General features: G+C 37.2%; 1 protein-coding gene across 3 annotated transcripts in view; it reads right to left on the bottom strand.

Moving 5' to 3' along the window:
- The window catches only part of C5 (complement C5), a 123,015-nt gene that overhangs the window by 33,001 nt on the left and 66,987 nt on the right, over positions 1 to 23,027 (bottom strand). For 2 of the 3 annotated variants that reach the window (XM_024930018.4, XM_055117684.2), the window contains 7 exons: positions 21,674 to 21,747; positions 20,694 to 20,833; positions 12,462 to 12,689; positions 11,153 to 11,213; positions 6,110 to 6,199; positions 4,488 to 4,700; positions 3,966 to 4,041 (listed from right to left, as the gene is read on the bottom strand). In XM_024930018.4, the coding sequence (XP_024785786.2) occupies positions 3,966 to 4,041; positions 4,488 to 4,700; positions 6,110 to 6,199; positions 11,153 to 11,213; positions 12,462 to 12,689; positions 20,694 to 20,833; positions 21,674 to 21,747 (882 nt within the window). Of the gene's footprint in view, positions 1 to 3,965; positions 4,042 to 4,487; positions 4,701 to 6,109; positions 6,200 to 11,152; positions 11,214 to 12,461; positions 12,690 to 13,300; positions 14,969 to 20,693; positions 20,834 to 21,673; positions 21,748 to 23,027 lie in introns of those variants that run through there. The other variant, XM_063594244.1, reaches the window with a different exon arrangement.

Raw genomic sequence — 23,027 nt, 5'->3', positions numbered from 1 at the left:
CCTTAAGGAGTGAGAGTCTAGACAGCACTTCCCTAAAGGTAAAGCAAATACAATTCGCTCTAGCTTTTTGCGTTCTCCTCTTCCCACTGACCTGTCCCTTGGAGACTGCCCTGAAATTCAAATTTTAAGTGTGACATGGAGGAAAAAAAGAAGTAGGCTATTTTATTTGCTTTTGTTCCAGACCCTAGGCTACCTCTACAAGTGCTTAATATGGTCTAGTTTAGTTCCTCATGTTTTACAGTAGGGTCTGGGACTAAAAATTTAGAGTAGAAAAGAATTTTTTAGTCACCTTGAAGAGAAATCTGGCAAAATCTGATGAAACTGTAAATATGCATTCCTTATGTTCCAGCAATTCTATCTCCTGGGATATACCCTAGAGAAACTCTCACACATGTGCACAAAGAGACATATGAAGATGTTCATTATCACATTGTTTGTAATATTAAAATTTGGAAATGGTTGTCCATCAAGATAGGAATAGATAAAGAATATATACTATGTGATATATTTGTAAAATAAAATACTGCATGGCAATGAAAAGGAGTGAGCTATATTTACCTATACTACTAGATCTAAAATAACTAAAAAGTATTAAAAGAAAAAGGTAAGTTACAGAATGATAGGTATAGTATGATACTAGTTATAATCATTTAGAAATACAAAAAGGGACTGTAAACCCATCACTTCATTTTGGAAGCAAATAACCATTCTTTCTTTTACAATGCTTAACTTTCTTAAACAGTGCTTACTTAAGAATTCCAGGAACTAGCCATGAGATAAAAATCAAGGTTGTGAAATGTCCCCTGGGGAAGAAAAATACTGAGCAGTTAATCTACAAACCTGTTTCAGTCTAGCTGACCACTAGATGGCCCATTACTCAAGATAATAATCAGAACAAGACACGCTGACCTGTACGTAGCTAACTCTTGCACACAGTTTTCCAAGCCCCTTCCTCTTTAAAATCCCTCTGGCCAGCCTAGGGCATTTGGGATAGTTTCCTGACTCTAGTCTGCCATCTCCTTGGGTTGCTGGCTCCTGAATTAACCTGCTTTTCCTCCCACCAACCTTAGTCTCTTGAGTTTGGCATTTGAGCAGTGAGCAGCCAAACTGGAGTTAAGTTACAGCTATATGATTTCATGTATATATATACTATATAAAATATTAAAAATGTTCTGGAAAGATGCATAAACTCATGATAGTGGATGCCCTTGGGGGAAAGAAACAGAAATAAGATGGAGGCTTGTAGTTAAAGAGAAAAGTTCAATATCCACAATGTTCTTTAAAAAAAAAAAAAAAGACGAATATAAAAAATGTTCATCATCATCAATTTTGGGTTTTGCTAATATGAATGACATTCGCACTTTAAAAAATCTGCTTTGTATTTCTCAAGAAAAGTTTGAGGGTATTTAGGTGCTGGACATTTTCTTCTATGTCTATTATTTCTTTCAAGGAACTCATGGAGTTGGGTCTATGTTTCAGTCTTGCCCCAAACTCTTGAAAGGCTCTGAGTGTTTACTGAGAGGCTGTTGTACCTTCCTGTGGGGCTTTCTGCTCTCCAGGCATCTATTTCCCAGGTCCTGCTGTGTCAGTTTCCAGTCTTCATTGACACTCACTCCCACTCCTGCATCCTGGGTTATCCTCTGGTTGGTGTGCTGCAGGGGTCTATGAGCCTTTTATTTATTTTTTTATATTTTTATTGTTTTATTAAAGACAGGGTCTCCCTATGTTACCCAGTCTGGTCTGGAACTCCTGTGCTCAAGCCATCCTCCTGCTTCAGCCTCCCAAAGTGCTAGGATTATAGGTGTGAGCCACTGTATCTGGCCCTGTGTGTCTTTTGAAGTGTGTCACCCACACATGGTCAGACCTAATTCTAAGGTATAATCTATGGAACTTGGTAGCTGATCAGAGGTAAAGCCAAAAGGAAAGGAAGGAATCAAAAACCAACTGATGATTCTGACTTGATCAATGGGGGACAAAGGGCAGGGTATTGTTGTGCACTGAGTAAAGAAACAGAAGTGTATTTGAGGAAGAAAATAATGAATTTGGCACATATTGTGCTTGAAGGATCTTTGGCTTCCGGAAACCTAGAAATATGGATCTAGGACATTTCCTAACTTCTTAGGAAAGAAGTTAGGCCTTGAGACATTGATTAGGGGGCCATTAGCCTAGATGTTATGGAAATCATGGGCAATAATGAGATTGTACCAGGGGAGATTACAGAAAATAAGAGGGCCAAAGATAAAATTCTGGGAGATCTCAATACCTAAAGAAAAAAAAACTGGCCAGGCGCAGTGGCTCATGCCTGTAATCCCAGCCCTTTGGGAGGCTGAGGTGGGTGGATCACGAGGTCTGGAGATCGAGACCATCCTGGCCAACATGGTGAAACCCCACCTCTACTAAAAATACAAAAATTAGGCATGGTGGTGCACGCCTGTAATCCCAGCTCTCAGGAGGCTGAGCCAGGAGAATCGCTTGAACCCGGGAGGCGGAGGTTGCAGTGAGCCGAGATCGTGCCACTGCACTCCAGCCTGGGAACAGAGCAAGACTCCGTCTAAAAAAAAAAAAAAAAAGAAAAAAGAAAAAAGAAAAAAATCTAAAATTAAAGTATTCTAGGTTGTAAACTCCTTAAATATGTTTCATATAGAACCTACAAAGCAGCTGGCACACCGTTTTTATTAAATATTTTGTCATAGCATGATGGTTTTTTTGTTTTGTTTTGTTTTGTTTTTTGAGACAGAGTCTCACTCTGTCACCTGGGCTGGAGTGCAGTAGCGCGATCTCGGCTCACTGTAACCCTTGCCTCCTGGGTTTAAGTGATTCTCCTGCCTCAGCCTCCTGAGTAGCTGGGACTACAGGCACATGCCACTACGCCCAGCTAATTTTTGTATTTTTCATAGAGACGGGGTTTCACCATGTTGGCCAGGATGGTCTCGATCTCTTGACCTCATGATCCGCCCGCCTTGTCCTCCCAAAGTGCTGGGATTACAGGCGTGAGCCACCATGCCCAGCCGGTATTTTTTGAAAATAGACTGCCATATGGACTCTTAATTAATTCAGACTATCTTTCCCTCAAATCATCAGAATTTTGGAAGATATGTTTCATTGAATAAATACTTACTGAGCATCTACTATGTGCCAGGTAGGTACCAGGCACTAGGGATACTTAGAACTTCCCGCATGGAGCTTACATTCCAGTGGGGGAGATACACAATAGTGGAATAAGCAAGAACGTTAGTAATCACACTGAGGAGAAAAGAAAAGATATGAGGTGTTGGGAGGGGAGTGGATTGCAATTTTAGACATTATGATATAGCAGAGGCCTCCCCAAGGTGACATTTGGTAAAGACCTGAGGGAAATATGAGAGCCAGTCATGCTGACACCTAAGGAGGAGTATTTCAGACTGAGAAAACAGTGCAAAGGCCCTGAGGTGGAAGCATGCCTGGTGTGTTTGAGGAAGGCTAGTGGGGCTGAATTGGAGGGAAAGAGAGTATAGGAGATAAAGTAGGAGACATGAGGTAGAGCCAGATCATACAGAGCTTTGTAAATCACAATAAAAAGTTTGGTTTTTACTCTGGGTAAGATGGGAAGCTCCTAAATGGTTTTGAGTGGCATGATCTAACATATGTTTTAACAGGATCACTTCAGTTGCTGTGTTGAGTATATACTGAAGAGGATCAAGGGCTGAACCCAGAAGACTAAGGGAGACTAGTGCAAGAATCCAGGTGGGAGAGGAAGGTGTCTTGGAACAGGATAGTGTGGTGGAGGTGGTGAGAAGTAGTCAAATTAAGGATATATTTTGAATCCATATCTGCTGGATCAGATGTGAATGGTAAGAGAAAGAGAGGAGTGAAGGATGACGAGGCTTTTAGCCTGAGCAACTGGAGGAATGGAGTTTCCATTATGGTTATTATTCTTTAGTTAATTAACCACTATATGAAAATGCAACTCAAAATCTTCTACTTACCAAGTGCTAGCACTTCCACCCTTCCACACACTGTAAGAGTAGTCAGCATTTCTGTAGGACATAATGCTCAACATCCCTAAGAAGCACAAGAAAAAGAACACGGTGCTTAACAGACCTCCGTTTCTACTCAAAGAACACTTTATCAGGCCCTGAGAATGGTAAGCTTCCTTTGGTGTTGGGCAGCAAGCATATGCTCTGTGGTCAGCATTGAACTTCTCAAAGGAAGTATATGAATTGCTCGAATTGGGAATTATCAAGTAGAACATTCTGATCTCATTCGAAAAGGAAGGAAGTGTTCTGTAGTTTGGAATGCAGGTGCCTTGCCTCTCATTCAGGCATTTTGGTAAGTTGAGCCAAAATGCTACAGAAATAATATTTATTTATATAGTAGAGTCCATCTCATGATTTTTTTGCTAAAATTCTCTTACAAAGTTTTCTATAATTCACAACTTAAATATTAGTTTAATAAAAATATTAGTTTAGAATCACCCAATTTTTATGTGAAATACTTTTTTTTTTTACCTTCTTTTAATTTTTTCTTCAGTTTCTGCTTTTCAATTAATGGGTCAGAATGAAAAATGTTCCAATGATTTCCTGTTTCCAGGTAGTGAAAAACATAGAATACTGGGACAACGCTCATCAGCTCCGCCTCTGCACTCCCTTTGGGGAGGTGGGTTAGGATATTGATGCCTTCCTGACTTAGAACTGCAGACAAGATCTCACCTACAAGCAATCCTGAAACAAAAAAGATCAAAGTAGACACATTGCTTTTTATTAACTTCTAACAGTATGTTCTCAAGAGAGAAGAACAACCATCTAGAGATGGTTCTTCCCTTTTTATCTAGGCAGTTGACTTGCTTCTCAGAAACGGGATGAGAAAAAAAGATCTGGTTAGGAACATGAATTTGAAAGAAACAAAAAAAAAGACTTTAAAAATCACTAAAATATGGTGGTAGGTAATGTAATACAGTGGACTGATTGCTGCAAGAGAACATGGCAAATTAGTTGCCATTCAACCTGTTAGCTTTAGACATTATAAACCATATTTACCAATCCCTTCCAGGAAGCAAAGCAAAGAGCCTGAACAGGGAGTGCTGACATGACTCTGTCTATAACTCACTGTGCAACCTTGGACATGCCACTTTCTTTTATATCCAACAACAGGGTTGCACATGATCAAAAAGATCCTTTCCAGTACTAACATTTTGTGATTCTAGGGTTTTATCTGAGATAAAATGTAGTCAGGACATTCTATCATTCGGTAATATGTTATTGAATTGTAAAGCCTGGAGACTAAGGAAAACCTAGTCACTTGTGCAAATATCACTTCTGCAAATGTATGCGAGGGGAGGAGAATCCCTGCTATGGTTTGAATGTATATGTCTCTCCAAAATTCATACACTGAAGCCTAATCACCAAGGTGATAGTATTAGAAGGTGGGGCTTTGTGAGAGGTGATTAGGTTATGATGGCTCCACCCTAATGAGTGGGATTAATAATCTTATAGACGAGGTATGAGGAAGTTCTTCACCCCTTTTTGCCCTTTTGCCTTTCCACTTTCTGCCACAGGAGGATACAGCAACATATGTCCTCATGGAAACAGAGAGCAGCCCTTGCCAAACACCCAATCTCTTGGTGCCTTGATCTTGGACTTCCCAGCCTCCAGAACTGTGAGAAATAAATTTGTATTATTTATAAATTTTGTTATTTTGTTATGGCAGCATAAATGGACTAAGACAACCCTTCTGGGACCAGTACTTCAGCAGAGCAGTGCTGTTCTCGCTAGGCCATGTGCAGGCCATAGGCCTTCTCTGGAGCGGGACTGGCCACTAAGACCATGGAAAGTTCTTTAAGTCTAGAAGCAACTGGACCCCCATTTTAGAGACATCTTTGAGCCAATGACAGTCCCTACCTTCCATTGGAGGAGAATGAATCTCCATGTAAATCAGGCCATTGGAAGAAGATAGTGGGAAAAGTGATTAAAGGTTTGAAAGTGGGGGTGGGTAGGGGTGGAGCACTCCTAAAGGTAGATTTGTGTGTGCTACTGAACACGGAAGTGGAGAAACAGAATAATCATGAGGATATTTGATTTTTGTTTGAAGCACCAAGTGAAATGAGAAATAAAAATGGCATTTGTTAATTTACCTTTTACACTCAAAATCCTTTTGATTTCTGTTTTGGGGACCAAATCTAATGGTATCCTGTATGGGAACTCCTTTCGTCTGCTAATGGTACCTGTAATTTAGAAAATTTGGATTTATACAGAGTTTCCAGGGGAAGACTGTTTGCAGATTATTTATAATGTATCTACTTCCAAAGAATATTTCAAAATAAAAGACTTATAATTAGACTATTAAAATTTTAAAAGAAAGTTAAAAATCATCAAGGACTTTAATCAAACCCTAGGCTTGTATAATCTTATTAAATAAAGCATTAAATTTGGCTGTAAGCTTCCTGGTCATTATAAGATGTGAAATAAATAGGTTATATAAATCTTATTCACCAGCAAAATATAGCATGCCAGCTTGCCCAAAGACAGAAAATTGTTCCTGGAACTGAAAGCTAAGAATAACTAACATGTAATTTCTTAATCAACTATATATTGAACATTAGCTCCACAGGGAAGTATGATCTGAAATTCTTTCCACCTTCCCTTCCCAGTCTAGTTTTGATACTTTTTAATCTATGGGCAAAACAACAGAGTTTTAGCATACTGGTATCAGATAATTTTTCTACTGTAATCACTGGTTTATGTCCAAAAAAAGGTAACATTGATCATTCTACTGATAGAGTACCAAGCATGCTACTAAGTTCTTTAAATGAATTATTGCATTGGATTCTCACAACAGTCCTCTATGTTAGGTCTATTTTCATTAGTTTAATTTTATAGATGAGGAAATTGAGGCTTAGAAAGTAATGTGTTCAAGGTCCCAGAAACAATACAAGTGGAGCTGCAATCTGAACTCCAGAAGTTTTGCTGCAGAGCCCACACTAGTCACCAGAAAGAGAATCCACCTCCCATTGTCCTGCTAAGAAAGCGCTCTGGGGGCAGGAATCATTTCTCATTCCAGCTGTAGTCCTGGCACTTAGCACAGACCCTGGCATATGGAAGATGCTAAAGAAAAATGAGTCACATTTTCAATTTAATGGACAAGCCACATGGCTTTCCTAAAAATGCAGGAATATTCCTCATAAAACTTCTTTCTTCATTAATCCTTGATAAATGCAGAGGATATATCAAAATAAAACTCAGAAGACATTTAAGAGGTTTGCAGTTTGAGTGAAAGAGCATGAAGTTCAAAAAGAGCTTAGTATATATGTGACGCTGGGCAAGATACAACCTTTCTTAGCCTCAATTTGTTCATCAGTTAAATGGAGGTAACAACATTTTCCTCAAAGGATTTTTGTGGGATAAAAATAATATAGACAAAGAGCCTGGCATACAATTCATGCTCAATATATGATACTTATTACAGATAGCCTTGAGATTATCTAGATTTGCTCCTTCACCATCTTCTCCATTGAAGCCTGCTCTTGACTATTTCAATTCCATTGGCAACTCTACTACCAGGTGGAAAAGGTAAAGAGAAAGTTAAAACTAAGAGAAGTTAATTTTATTCCTCGTCAGTGATCACGGTAAAAGACTCATCAAGACATCACATAAAAAGGCAGGTTCCAGACAGATTAAAACATTTTAAATTCAAATCTATAAAATTAACAGAATAAAATATCCAGCAATGTCTTTGTGAACTAAGAGTAGAGAAAGACCTCTTAAAGATTACCTCAAAAATATATAACCATAAGATGAAATTATGATGGATTTGACTACATCAGAATAAATAATTCCTTTTCAAACCCATGAAGGCTTGTTGTTGCTCAAAGAGGTACATCAGAGACAAAATCAAGAAGAAATTTTTAAAAGATAACCCAGATAGAAAATTTACAAACGTGCAAAAGATATGAATAGGCAATTGACAGATGGGAAACCCAAATGGACAAGTATATGAAGAAATGCTTAAAATCATTAGTAACCAGAAGAATCCAAATTAAAACAATAATGAGATAGTGCTTTATACCCATTAAAAATGCCACATTTTAGAGAGGCAAGCGTTGGTGAGGTTGTGGAGAGACGAGAACCCTCGTGCACTGCTAATGGAAGTATAACCATTCTGAAGGGCAATATGACAGGACTAAATGGCATTAAATATGTATATATCCTTTGACCCAGCTCCTGGATACATGGTCCAGGTAAATGCTAATATGGATTTTTCAAGGGAAATATATTGTATATACAGTGATGGATAAAATGGTGAGGGAACATGCTCTGAAATTCTATGCAAGAAAAATGAATTAAGTATACCTATAACAATAGAGTTATATATATATATTTTTTTGAGACGGAGTCTCGCTCTGTCGCCCAGGCTGGAGTGCAGTGGCGTGATCTTGGCTCACTGCAAGCTCCGCCTCCCGGGTTCATGCCCTTCTCCTGCCTCAGCCTCCCGAGTAGCTGGGACTACAGGCGCCCACCACCACGCCTGGCTAATTTTTTGTATTTTTAGTAGAGACGGGGTTTCACCGTTTTAGCCAGGATGGTCTCGATCTCCTGACCTCATGATCCGCCTGCCTCAGCCTCCCAAAGTGCTGGGATTACAGGCGTGAGCCACCGCGCCCGGCCGAGATATTTCTTTAAAACTAAGCCTTGAGTGTAACAACTTAAGACAGAATAGGATCTATAGCACAATGTTACATATACATAGATTAAAAAGGTACATACATACAAAACAACATTACCTTTCTATTCAAAAGTATACAGCAAACACATTTGAGTGGGTACATTTGGAGGAAGGGGAATGGGAATGGGGTCCGAGATGAAGGAAAAAATAAAACGAGAGGGGCCTGCCTAAACCAATGAGGATGGTGTGTCAGGAAATGAGGGAGTGAGAAACTTAACACTCTGCATTTGAGATATGAGACGAGTTGGGAGAAAAGGGCTTATCAGGGACAGAAAGCAGAAACTAAAGACTAGAGCTAGTCTTAAGCATTGAGTCTCTGTGTTTAGTCTTTTTTTAAGCTGGTGTCACACAATTTTAATTACTATATACTGTTTGTTCTCCCTCATTGATATATTTTTTCAGATTTCCTTTAACATTATAGTCCATTTATTTTTCCAAACACTTTTTAGCATTTTTTTTTTAACTGAACCCTGTAAAGTATCATAGTTGTATAGCGATTTCAATATATAAATATCAGAAATAGGCCGGGCACAGTGGCTCACGCCTGTAGTCCCAGCATTTTGGGAGTCCAAGGCTGGTGGGTCACTTGAGGTAAGGAGTTCCAGACCAGCCTTGCCAACATGGTAAAACCCCGTCTCTACTAAAAATATAAAAATTGGCCAGGCATGGTGAGTGCTTGTAATCCCAGCTATTCCAGAGGCTGAGGCAGGAGAATCGCTTGAAATCAGGAGGTGGAGGTTGCAGTGAGCTGACATGGTGCCACTGCACTCCAGCCTGGGCAACAGAGTGAGACCCTGTCCCCCCGCCCCACAAAAAAAATAATAAATATTAGAAGTATTTAATAAAATATCTGAAATAAGCTGAACAGAATTTTTATCTTTTCCCTCTTTAGCTCTGCAGAAATCAGGAAAGCTGCCTAAATCCAAGTTGCCTAAAATGTTAAGGGAAAAAAGTCATATGAGAAGATTGGAAAGAGGCATAGATTTTGTTTTAACCCAGATTTTCTCTACAGAGATTTATTCCCAGATAAAAGATTGTTCCTATCCTGTGGCCTTGATGTTCACACCTAGGATGAGTAAGGCAAGACTGCTCTGGAAAATTGTTTGCAATAATGTCAGCAGAAGAAGCATCTGTGGTGAAAAAAAAAAAAAAAAAGAAAGAGAAGCCAAGGACACAGTGGCTTTTGAGGCTTGATATAATTGCATGAGGCTAAAACCCTTGAAACTTGTAATATCTCTACCCATAGATCATTCACAATGAGCAGGCAAGGAGGAGGTCTGTGTGAAGAAAAAATTGGAGAAACAAGTAAGCATGTGGACGCATGTACATAGATGGATTTTACTTTTTATTACTCTACTGAAATAACACTCCTCAGTTCATGATACTCAGATGAATTAAAGTGTAAAGGGTATTAATTCTTTGCTTTCCCAGAGGAAATGACACTGATGATAGTGATCATGATCTGTAAGTAAATTTTTTCCCCATTGTTATATCATTGAAATAAAACAAAAATTATTGATACAACGTTAAGATAAATTGTAAGCATTTAATAAGAACTGCAGTAATCTGTCTTCTTTAGTTGAAAAGAGAATGGTTAACTGGCCACATCCTAAATTTCATAAATACATGTATATGTATTTAGGCCTTGATTAAGTACTCAAATGTTTGCAAAATTCTAGCTTTGAGAAGATTTGGAATATCTCAATTGAAGGAAAAGTAGGGAAGCAGGAGCAATGAGGAATGGGTTTGTTAAGTGATTAATTAGCATTATTATGTTTTCAAATAATGCATGTTAATTATGTAAATGACTTTTTCTTAGGTGTTCTTTGGACTGTTGGCTCAATAATAATATATTATAAATTATTATTGTGATGGATATACAATGAATAATATATGAGGGAAGTCATGCAATTGTTACTATTTCAAGGCCTTGCATTCAAAATTAATGGAATTATTATTGTTGTGTCTCAGTCATTCAGATTATAGTAGTTGTACTATAATGCTATCAAGAAAGATAGTGATCTAAGAAGTGGATACTTTTTTTTTTTTTTTTTGACACAGTCTTGCTCTGTCGCCCAGGCTGGAGTGCAGTGGCACGATCTCAGCTCACTGTAACCTCCACCTCCCAGGTTCAAGCGATTCTCCTGCCTCAGCTTCCCAAATAGCTGGGACTATGGGTGCCCACCACCATGCCCAGCTAATTTTTGTATTTTTAGTAGAGGTAGGGTTTCACTATGTTGGCCAGGCTGGTCTCGAACTCCTGACCTCAAATGATCCACCCACCTCGGCCTCCCAAAGTGCTAGGATTACAGGCATGAGCCACTGTGCCTGGCCAGAAGTGGATACTACTGATTTTAGACAATTCACTTTCTGAAAAATAGTGTTTTAAGTTACATACACACTTTAACTTCTAAAGCAAAAGATAACATATAAAATAAAAAATCATTTTGCCTACCATAAATACCCCTAGGATCCAAAGTAACACCAGAATAGCTTTCCCTTTTGACACCTTCTGGCTAAAATAAAGGCAGAAAACATTCAGTTAAAAACATAAGTTTATATAACCTGAATTCCCTGGATCAACTTTTCTGGACCACTTTTCAAACTAAAAAATTATTTTTCCTAAAGGCAAACTATGTATAAATACTTACATGGATATAAGCAGCAATAAGATTTTATGGCTATTTGCATATTGACCAGAGCAAATGCTTAAAAAGAAGTTATTTATAAGCCAGATAATTGTTCTAAGTGCTTTATTTGTATTAACTCATTTAACCTCTAAAAACCTCTATGAGGTTGGTGCTGTTATTACTCCCATTCGACAGATGAGGAGACTGACACACATGGAAATCAAGTAACACTGTCACACTGCTAGGAGGTGATGGAGCCAAGATTCAAGGCCCAGCAGCCTCGCTCCAGAGACTGCATGGAACCACAGTGCAAGGATGCATGGGAATGTGCTTTGCACAAAATAAGTCGGTACATGTTTACTGAAGTGAATTTCATAGCTGAAAACAGAGAGTGAAGAGCCAGGAAATCCAGTCTGTCATTAATTGGCCATATGACCCTTAGCAAGAATCTTAGTCCTTTAAAAGTACTAATATTTTTAATTGGTAAATCATACTTATATAAAATATTAAAATTATATAAAAATATTAAAATTACATAAAAATATTAATGTTAATAACGTGAATACAATTAACAGACTGTGGGTAAATTGTACTTAACAAATGATACTTTTCTTCTTTTTTGGGCCTGTTTATTTGTTTATACAATGGAAAGTTTCCTAGACTGCAAGTTCTTTAAATTCAAGGGCCATGTCTTATTTATTGTTTTATCTCCAGTTCCTTGCATAATGTCTGGCACATAGATTTCAAGACACATTTTCTGAATGTATTAAGGGGAAAAAAAAGCCTGTGTACCAATTGTACCTGTATACCAAAAAAAAGACGTGTACCAATTGTTAAAATCAGATATCTCTGGGTATGGGAATTATTGATGATTTTTATTTATCTGTCGTTTTTCAGTATTTTATATTTTCTACGAAACAAATGTTATTGTTTTATTAAAATTTTTTAAGCACAATTTCAGACTTATAGAAAAATTGCAAGAATAGTACAAAAAAAAATCTAGAATAACCTCCATCCAGTTTCCTTAATGCTTAATGTTTTGTTAAATTTACACTATTGTTTCTCTCCCCCACCTTTCTGTGTCTCTCTTTTGCAATAATTTAAGCATAAGTTATTGAAGCATGTTTTTCTTACCACCACTCGTAATGTTTTTACTAAGATTTCTTTTCCAAACGAAGTCTCCAGTGAAAAATTGATGTTGTGAAGGCCAATTCCCAGAGGAAGCACAGTGAATGTCACCAAGTGAGTGGAGGAGCCCTCTACTTTCTGGCGCACACATTTGGAGGACTTTGTGCCCTGATGATCAATGACTGGGCTTTCCGAAGTGCAGATTCCCTCCACAGCAGACATTTTAACACAGAACTGAAATACAAGTGAAGAATTATATCAAAATACATTTTTTTTTTTTTTGAGACAGAGTCTTGCTATGTCGCCCAGGCTGGAGTGCAGCGGCATGATCTCAGCTCACTGCAACCTCCGCCTCCCGGATTCAAGCAATTCTCCTGCCTCAGCCTCCTGAGTAGCTGGGATTACAGGCATGCGCCACCACACCCAGCTAATTTTTGTATTTTTAGTAGAGGCACGGTTTCTCCATGTTGGCCAGGCTGATCTCGAACTCCTGATCTCAGGTGATCCGCCCACCTCAGCCTCCCAAAGTGCTGGAATTACAGGCATGATGCTGTAATCCGTGCCCAGACTCGAAATACTTTATCTCTAAAAAAGTTGACCTTGATTATGCTTGTCTGGACACAAACTCTCCACTTTAACAATGTTAAAATAATCCCTTAGATTCTAAGGCACAGAAGAAAGTTCATTTCAGATTTCCTAACATAGACACACAAGTTGCCGTAGAGTTTAGCAATGCAAAGAGATGTCTAGAAAAGTCAACACTGTCTCAGAAACATCTTACCTTTCTTAGACTGTTACGTACTAAATTGGGTACAGAGCTCATGCTGTTGTGATAGCACTTATTACCCTGTCTCTTTACATGTTTGTGTTTCAGATAGTGGGAGCCTTAGGCTCAGGTACTTTTTCATTTTCATCTTATTCATTTTTGTATCTTTTAGCTCAGCCTCTGGTATTCAGTAAATGATGGGTTTCATCAAAGACTGAAAATTCCCTATATTGGCATTCAAGGCCCTGCCCATTATGTCCCCAGCTTACTTTTCTAATTTTATCAACTTCCCATTTGTACCCCATTTTACAACCAAACTCTGGCTCCAGAAAGACCTGGATTCAATTTTTGGCATTCCTCTTATTAACTGGTGATGGAAACTGGTTGCATGAACTCTCTAATCCTCCATTTTCTCATCTTTGTAATGGGAATAATAATAGTGCCCACTGACTTCTGGCTCAAATAGTAAACATTTTTCATCTTCCCTCCAAATTCTGGTGAACTGATAGAATTGAGAACTATACCCAAAATAATAAATCCATAAAATCCAGAATAAGTCAAGCAGGTAAACAAAAGAGAGCACCAGCTATTCAACCACTAATTTTGAGGAATTTCTTGAAAATAGAAAGTTCCTTTTCCTTCTTAACTATCTTCTTGGGAGACAACCACCAGGGTGGGAGAAGCCAGAGCAAAAGACGATTGGATCACCTGCGGCCAATGATTTCCTTAGAACAGCAGGGAAGGGTGGGGAAGGATATATATAGAAGAGTCATTTAATACAATTCAGCATAATTGCATTACAAAAACTCTTAGTAAATTGAGACTAAAAGGAACTTTAGAAACTGATAGAAAATATAAAAAAAAAAGTGGTTCTGGTTTCAGTAATAGCCAAATAGCTTATACTGGGCAACCTTTCTGTAAAAATAACCACAAACTCTAGACAAGATACATATTAAAACAAACTACCTGCAGATACTAGAGAGTGGGAGGGAAAGTGACACTTGGGAGAAGGGAATGACACTGAATAAGTGTCCCGCTTTTTATAGCTTTACCCTGAGGGCAGGTCCCATTGGTGCCTTGGAGTGGCTAAAACCCCAGTAGAACCTGATATCATACTGGTTTAGGAACTAGAGGACAAAGTAGGGAATAGTTACCACAGCTGAATAGTGAAGGAACTCCAAGTTCTGTGTATAATCCTTGCTCAAACCTGGCTGACCCTTGACCTATGCACAGCACAGATTTCTAGCATCCAGCTAAGGCTAAAAATACTGAACTGAGATTTCAGAGTTTGGAACTGAATCCAGCCAACTGCCTGCTAACACACACACACACACGAAAAATCTTCAGAGGAATGTAATAGAATCCAGAGTCTTTATAATATTTTTATTAATAAAGTAGAAGATTCAATCCAAAATTACTAGATAAAAAGAAATAGGAAAGTGTAACCCACACTCAGGAGGAAAGGTAATTAACAGGAACTAAGCCCAAAATATCACAGATGTACTTGTTTCTTATTTTGATATGATGGAAATGCACTGAAAATTTAAAGATTAAATAAAATATGGCAGTATAGTGATATGCATGACACTTTAAAATGCTGTCAAGTTGGCTGGGCATGGTGGTGTGTGCCTGTAATCCCAGCTATTTGGGAGGCTGAGGCAGGAGAATCGCTTGAACCTGGCAGGCGGAGCTTGCAGTGACCCGAGATCTTCCCATTGCACTCCAGCCTGGGCGACAGGGCGAGACTCTGTCTCAAAAAAAAAAAAAATGCTGTCAAGTTATATATAATTGTGTTATTGCAAAGGACATACAAAAGAGATGGCAGGCTAGATTTGGCCCATGGTCCATAAATTGCTGACCCTTGATTTAGTTCATAAAGCAAAAGGATAAAGAGATGTAAAAGATTCAATATGGCAAGTCAATTTCCCTTATATTAATTGATAAATTCAGGACAATATGAAAACCCTATTATAATTTTAAAAGGAGAATTCAACAAACTAATTCCAAAGTTTATCTGGCAGAGTAAATGTGTAAGAATAACAACATCAAAGACGTTTGAAAAATAAGAATACCAGAGAGTACTTGCCTAATAGATATACAATACAACCACAAATCTATAGTACTTTAAATCAGTGTGATACTGATGTAAACAAAACAGAGGAGAGAATCTATAAATAGATCCACATATATGGAAATTCAATATATATGGGGGCAAGATGACATTTTAAATCAGTTGGAAAAGCATGAATTCCTTAACAAATACTGCTGGATCATCTGGCTATTTGGGATTAGATCCTTATTTCAGATAAAAAAATCTAAATGCTCACAAAAAACTATAAAAGTACCATAGAAAATATAGAAAAAACAGTTCTTTAGAAAAACATTTTATTTTAGGTTCGGGGCACATGTGCAGGTCTGTTGTATAGGTAAATGGCGTGTTGCAGGGGTTTGGTGTGCAGATTCTTTCATCATTCAGGTAATAAGCATAGTACCTAATAGGTCATTTTTTGATCTTTACCCTTCTCTCACCCTCCACCCTCAAGCAGGCCCTGGTGTCTGTTGTTCCCTTCTTTGTGTCCATATATACTCAATGTTTAGCTCCCACTTATAAGTGAGAACATGCAGTATTTTGTAGAAAAACGTTTTTAAAACTTGCAGTGAGAAAAGATTTCCAAAAACACAAAACTCAAATGACATAAAGGAAAAGATCTACAGATTTTATAACATACAAATTAAAAACACTAATAACAAAGTTAAAGACAAGTAGCAGATTAAATACCAGCAACATTTATAATCAATAAAGAATTTATAGCTCTAACATACAAAGTGCTCCTGTAAACGATAATAAGTACATTTGTTGAGTACTCACTATGGGCCAAGTACTATATTTACATGAATTAGCTCATTTAATCTTCAACTATGAAATAGACACTATTATCATCCCATTTGTCAGATGAGGAAACTAAGCAAGAAGAAGCTAGGTAACTTACCCCAGAAAAAAGGAACTCAATGGAAAGCAAAAGAAAGGATATTAAAATAGTATATAGGATATCACAGAATACATGAAAGAAGAAATACAAACAGCCAACAGACAAATGAAATGAGGTTCAACATTGCTAGTAATCAGGGTAGTGAAATAGAAACATCAGTGACATATCACTTGTGTCTGTCAACTTGGCAAAAATTTTATGTGTATTAACAAACAATATATAGCGTGGTCTTTCATGTTTTTAAATATTATGTAGTTGTATTCATTGTGTATACATATTATTCTGCAATTTGCTTTTTTCAGCAATGTTACATTTTTGAGCTTTAATCAAAATGATGCATGTAGTTATCTAGTCCATTCATTTCAATTTCTGTATAAGTGTTCATTGTATGAATAAAAGAAAAAATGTTTATTCCCCCAAATTATAAGAATGTGAGGGATCAAGGCTACCTGCATACACTTGGTAAGAATGTCAAGTGATGTAATCCTTTTGGAAGATAATTATGGCAATATTTATTATCAGAAGGTAAAATATCCATGCCCTTTAGCCCAGTTAGTTCACTCCAAGACAAAACATCTATCCTACAGAAATATACATGTAGGAAGATATGTATGCATAAATGGAGACTTTGCAAAATCAGTTATAATAGTGAAAAGCTGTAAACAACCCAAATGTCTTTAATAGAAACATGGTTCAATAAATTATAGTATACCCACCACGTGAATTACTGTGCAGCCATTAAAGTAATGAAGTAAATCTGTATATACTGATATGAAAGGATGTCTCTGATAATATTATTGGTGGAAACACAAATTGCTGAGGCAGTGTGTATATATATATATGTATATATATGTATATATGTGTGTATATATATGTATATATATGTGTGTATATATATATACACATACCTACACAAACCGATTTTATATGTCTAAGACTAGGTGAGCAAAGGAGCCCTTGCTGATCTCAATCCTACAGTTGAGCAGAGTTTGGCTGTGGCCTCTGTGCCTTACCCATCTGTTATGGCCACCTATTTATGTGTCTATCTCAAATTACAATTTACATGGTTTAAGAGTGACACCTCCTTAATCATCTACCAAAATCCTTTGGTAGCCAAGATCAGTGTGAGTTATAAAATTATGCTGAGTCTGTTTTGATGAGATGGTCTGACTGTCTTAGTATCTCAGTTTCCAAGCCTCAAGCCCATCTTGAATCAGGATTTTGAGACATGAAAACCACTACAGGAACCTGATGGAGAAATGGCCTTTGGTATCTCTATCTGAGTTATGATTATCTTAAATTCATGAAGCATTCTGTCTGCAGAAAAGCTAGTGGGTTTAAAAGAAATAATGTAAAGGCAACTTTACAGCTTCTTAATCGAGGTCCTTCTCCAACTCTTCACGTTGTATTTAGGGTGGTGGGGATGGAGCCAAATGAGGGAGGGCAATTCCACAGGGCTGAAGATGGTGGCATGATTCATAGGATTTATGCAAACCCTGTGAGTAAATTCTAAGGAAGAGAAATGAGTAACATTTTGATTTTATTTCTGTAAAAATAAGATAATACTGGCTGGGGAACAGTGGCTCATGCCTGTAATTTCAGCACTTTGGGAGGCCAAGGTGGGCAGATCACAAGGTCAGGAGTTCGAGACCAGCCTGGACCACATGGTGAAACCCTGTCTCTACTAAAAATGCAAAAATAAAAAAAATTACAAGCTGGCACACGCTTGTAATCCCAGCTACTCAGGAGGCTGAGGCAGGAGAATCACTTGAACTTGGGAAGCGGAGGCTGCAGTGAACCGAGATCGTGCCATTGCACTCCAGCCTGGGTGACAGAGCAAGACTCTGTCTCAAAAAAAGAAAAAAAAAAAAGATAATACCATCAGTATGGTAAATTCTGATTACTTAAGTTTATTCCCCATTTACATCCTGTGGCCAAGTAAAATTTGTGTGTGCATTCTCTGATATTTAGCGTTACCTGATGAAACAAGTTTATATGGAAAAGTTCATTTTTACTGAAAATAAAATTGTGAAAAAAAGAGTGACATTTCTTAACATGATTTGGATTGAAAAATGAAATTGGCATTTCTACGACAAAGAGTAAGTCTGATTTTCGCTGATTATTTTATCAATGAGGACTGATTTTTCCAGTTAGATTATATGACAAACATATTACATAAATTGAATAAGCTAAATGTGAAGCTCCAAGATATAAGATTAAAATGTATTGATAAAGGGGTAATAAAATTGACAATATTTTTATTTTATCAACCTTCCTGATAAAATTGGGTTGAACAGCAATGCCTACCTCTATAAAAATGAAAAATAAGAATAGAATTTATGCCAAACCCTCTCTCATTTCTAACAATAAATAACATTTATCCATAACTATTAAGCCAATTGAGAGAAAAATTTCATTTATCTAATGAGAAGATAATTTTTTTTTTTTGAGACGGAGTGTCGCTCTGTCGCCCAGGCTGGAGCGTAGTGGCGCGATCTCGGATCACAGCAAGCTCCGCCTCCCGGGTTCACGCCATTCTCCTGCCTCTGTCTCCCGAGTAGCTGGGACTGCAGGCGCCCGCCACCAAGCCCGGCTAACTTTTTTGTATTTTTAGTAGAGATGGGGTTTCACCGTGTTTGCCAGGATGGTGTCGATCGCCTGACCTCGTGATCCACCCGCCTCGGCCTCCCAAAGTGCTGAGATTACAGGCCTGAGCCACCGCTCCTGGCGGAGAAGAGAGTTTTTAAATAAAATTTTATTTTTACATTTAATAACTTTAGAAATATGTTATTTTATCAATAGTATACTAATAATAATATTTGTAATGATACCTAAATCCACATATCATTTGATACTTGGAATTTTACAATCATGAAATTTTAAGATATTTCATTTTCAATGTATGTGCATATTTTTGTTCATTAAAGTATAATAAGGTGATCAAAAGAAAAAATTCATGCATAAAATATATAACATTAGGGGAGCAAAATGGAAATATGAATTCATTGAGGAAAAGGAATGATATGTAATCTGTTGCTAAGAGCTTATTCAAGCCCAGGAGCAGTGGCTCACGCTTGTAATCCCAGCACTTTGGGAAGCTGAGGCAGGTGGGTCACTTGAGGTCAGGAGTTCAAGACCAGCCTGGCCAACATGGCGAAACCTGTCTCTACTAAAAATACAAAAATTAGCCAAGCATGGTGGCGTGTACCTGTAATCCTAGCTACTCAGGAGGCTGAGTCATGAGAATTGCTTGAACAGGGGAGGAGGAGTTTGCAGTGAGCCGAGATCGCACCACTGCACTCCAGCCTGGGCAATAGAGCAAGACTCCATCTTGAAAAAAAAAAGCTTATTTGAGCATTTAAAAAATTGATTGCTATGGTATTTGGAGTCTGCTATACATAAGTTTGATAAAACAGTTTTATTTTAAGATACCAATATTTAAATATTTTAAAAGTAATAGATTGCCATCTTTTAAAAAATGTATGATAAAAATTTTAGATGCCAATTTTAAAATGTGTCAGAGAGCAGAGCGAGACTCCGTCTTAAAAAAAAAAAAAGTGTCAGAGGGGTACATAGTTTTTCCAAAACAAGAGGGTATGTAAGCAAAATTTTAGGAAACCACTGAAATTCTAATCTCTAAGAATAAAGTTAGTGTTTTTAAAAAATATAGCTAGAATTTTGGAACACATTGAATTCTCATGAAAAGTTTTGTGACTGTGATTTTCAAGTCAAATCAGTCAGCCTATTATATAATTCTCTTTAGGGGTTTGCTGGCAAAGAGAAGATAAATGGTGGGTCCAATCATGATTGGAATTGTGTCCTGGAGTGAGATAGGATCCAGGGAGTTGGCATAATTTTAGTCAGTGTGGTTTTAATGATGGCTGGTGAATTCTAATCTGAACAAGGAGTAAAGTAAAAAGAGCAGGGAAGTAATGGACAATAAAAGGGATTGAGTCAACGGACTGAAGGTTTCAGTGATGCTACTGACCCAGAGCTATGGAAGTAATCTGGTTAATGAGTTAGGAGGACAGGAAGGAGGTTGTCACTGGATGGTGAGATGTGAAAGTCTGAAATCAAGATTTCAGAGAGGATGATAAGATCTATAAAGTGAAGATGAGTATGAATGGCTAAAATGGAGGAAAGGGTTGTTAGAATCAAGGAAATCAAGGAACTCTGAGTATAGGCAAATAAAGGAACTAAAGATGAATTCATCCTTCTCTGGACTTCCACAGCACATGGATTATCTTGTGCAATTTATTCTTTCAATTGAAGTTACATGAATACCTACTTGTCCTTCCTCCTTCCTTCATCCCTTTAATTCACATCCCTACACATATAGTACAATGCTCATTTTAAGTGTTTGGTTTCTATTGCTGAACTGAGTTGAACTTTTACTTTTTTGTGTATGGTAATTCCACTAATAGAATTCTCAGAAAACCAGAGAATGTTTCCTTTATCCCATAAATATTAACACCTACTTACCTGCATCCCAGAAGTCCTATAGTTGTAAACAGTTCCTTTCAATTGGATCTGTTCTCCTCGTACAACAGAATATGGTATATTCATTTCCAGGAAGACATCTTTGAACACCTTTGCCTTGACAGTATCAGCAACACATATACCTTCAGCCCAAAGTGGAAGCAAAGTAGAATCATATTAGGAAATTCCTATAATGTTTTATTGGTATTAAAATTTCTCACATTTGCTTTACTTCAAGGAAAAAATATTAGATCATGTTTTTCTCTGAACTCTCAACTCATGTCCTTGAATTTTCTATTCATTGATCTTAATTTCAATAATAATTAGTATTAACAAAAAACTTCATTTATTCAACAAATAGTTAATTCTATTTAAGGCATGAGAATGTTTATCAACTAACACACCAAATCTTTTTAGATATTCATTATTGGCTCCATTTTTAATGAGTATAAAATTTTGATTGTGGAAACCAAGATTTTAAAACAAAAGTAGCAAACAAACAAACAAAACCATTCCTGAAGCTATTTGGAAAGCATCTGCACTTAATCATCATAAAGATCAGCCCAAGAGAGGTCATTTATTTGTTTCTAACTCTACACAAGCTCCCAGTCAGTGAGAAAAGTGAAGGAAAATAAAGACTTGAGGCTGGGTGCAGTGGCTCAAGCTGTAATCCCAGCACTTTGGAAGGTGGAGGTGGGAAGGTTGCTTGAAACTAGGAATTTGAGACTAGCTTGGACAACATAGCGAGACCCCTTCTTCATTTACAAAAAAAGGAAAAAGAAAAAAAAGAGAGGAGTGAAAGGAGAAATCAATATGTTCAAAGATGTGAGTATATCCAAGTCTTTTGGTAATACATAAAAAAAGAATATTTTTTAAAATTGCTACCATTTAAGTCCTGGGTAAACTAAATAGATACTAACAAAGAATTACATCTTGCTAATCAAATCACTATTTAAATGCATATATCACTTAAACCTGCTTACCATTGTTTGAAATGGCAACACCTTGAATTTCCCAGGTGGTTAGAGAATCAGGTAGGGCAAACTGCAACTGTTTTCTGGAAGTTAAAATGTTGATATTCAAATACAGTGGAATATTGATTAACCCAACTTAACAGAGACATCCATTAACAGAATTTTTGCTTCAAACTACTTTAGAGAAAGAAAAAAATTCACGAGATGAAATCACATCATTAAGGAAAACCTCATCAAGAAAAATATATTCAGTAACTCTCTTATATATTGCATGTTTTTAGACATTGCACCTCTATGATGAGAATTCAAGTTCAGAAGAATGCCTTTGAAACATTGCAAAATCCAAGCACACAAACAAAGAAAAAGATATGTTTGTTGTGAGTATATTCTAAAATAGGGAAGCAAAGTGATGCATGTTAGCACTGCTCAAAACAAAGTTGACATAACTAAAAACTGCTGATTATGATTAAGCTTGTATATTTATTTACAGCTATTGTCTACCAACTTTGTATCAGGTATAGTGCTGAGTACTGAGTAAACAGCACTGATAAGATACAGTCCTGCTCTCAGGCAGTTTACAATCTAGTGGAAGAAATAGTTAAGTAAATAAATTACACTGCACTGTAATAATTGTACCAATAAGGCATTATAAGAGTTCAGAGGCAGTGTGCATTCGTTCAACACATTTATTTTCAGTATCCTAGGCCAAGTCCTGGATATAAAACAGTAATCTGAATTTAGTTCATGCCCTTGAGGTATTTACATTTTAATGTGGAAGACAGGAAAGTAAACAAGTCATTATAATACAATATGATACACGCAACAGGGTTAATTGAGGGTGCAATTAATCCAATCACTGGTAGTGTGGGGAGCAGTGGCCAGAAGGTTTACTAGAGGACATGCTAGCTAATGGGTAATGTCAGATGAAATGGACAACAATTGTGTGGAAGAAGGATTAGAGAAGACAAGGGTAGAAACAAGGAGATGCGTGAGGAGACAACTGCAGGGCTTTGAACTCATTCCTTGCCTTCTCATTGGAAAACCAGTGCTTTAAGCCCATCTAAGAAGAGTATGGCTCGAGGACTCAGCCCATCACTGTTTTCAGTGGTATAGAGGAAGTGTTTCCTTAAAATGTGTTGAATAGAAAACTTTTAAAAAAAAACTTTTTTTCCTGTTTATTAATGTTTGTTTTATAGTACAGATATTTTAGGATAAAAATAGTGGCTTAATATAGTGTATCGCACATAGTTGTGTGTAGTAAATGCATACTGAAGTCAAATAAAATTAAATGGAATAGCACCCTTCTTCATTCTGACCTGGAGCCAATCACCAGTACGATGTATATTAAAAAAATAAAAATTTA

This window comes from Pan paniscus, chromosome 11 (assembly GCF_029289425.2).
Source record: "Pan paniscus chromosome 11, NHGRI_mPanPan1-v2.0_pri, whole genome shotgun sequence".
NCBI classification, from domain to species: Eukaryota; Metazoa; Chordata; class Mammalia; order Primates; family Hominidae; genus Pan; species Pan paniscus.
The sequence above is the reverse complement of the archived record's forward strand: the minus strand, read 5'-3'. Positions and strand labels throughout refer to the sequence as shown.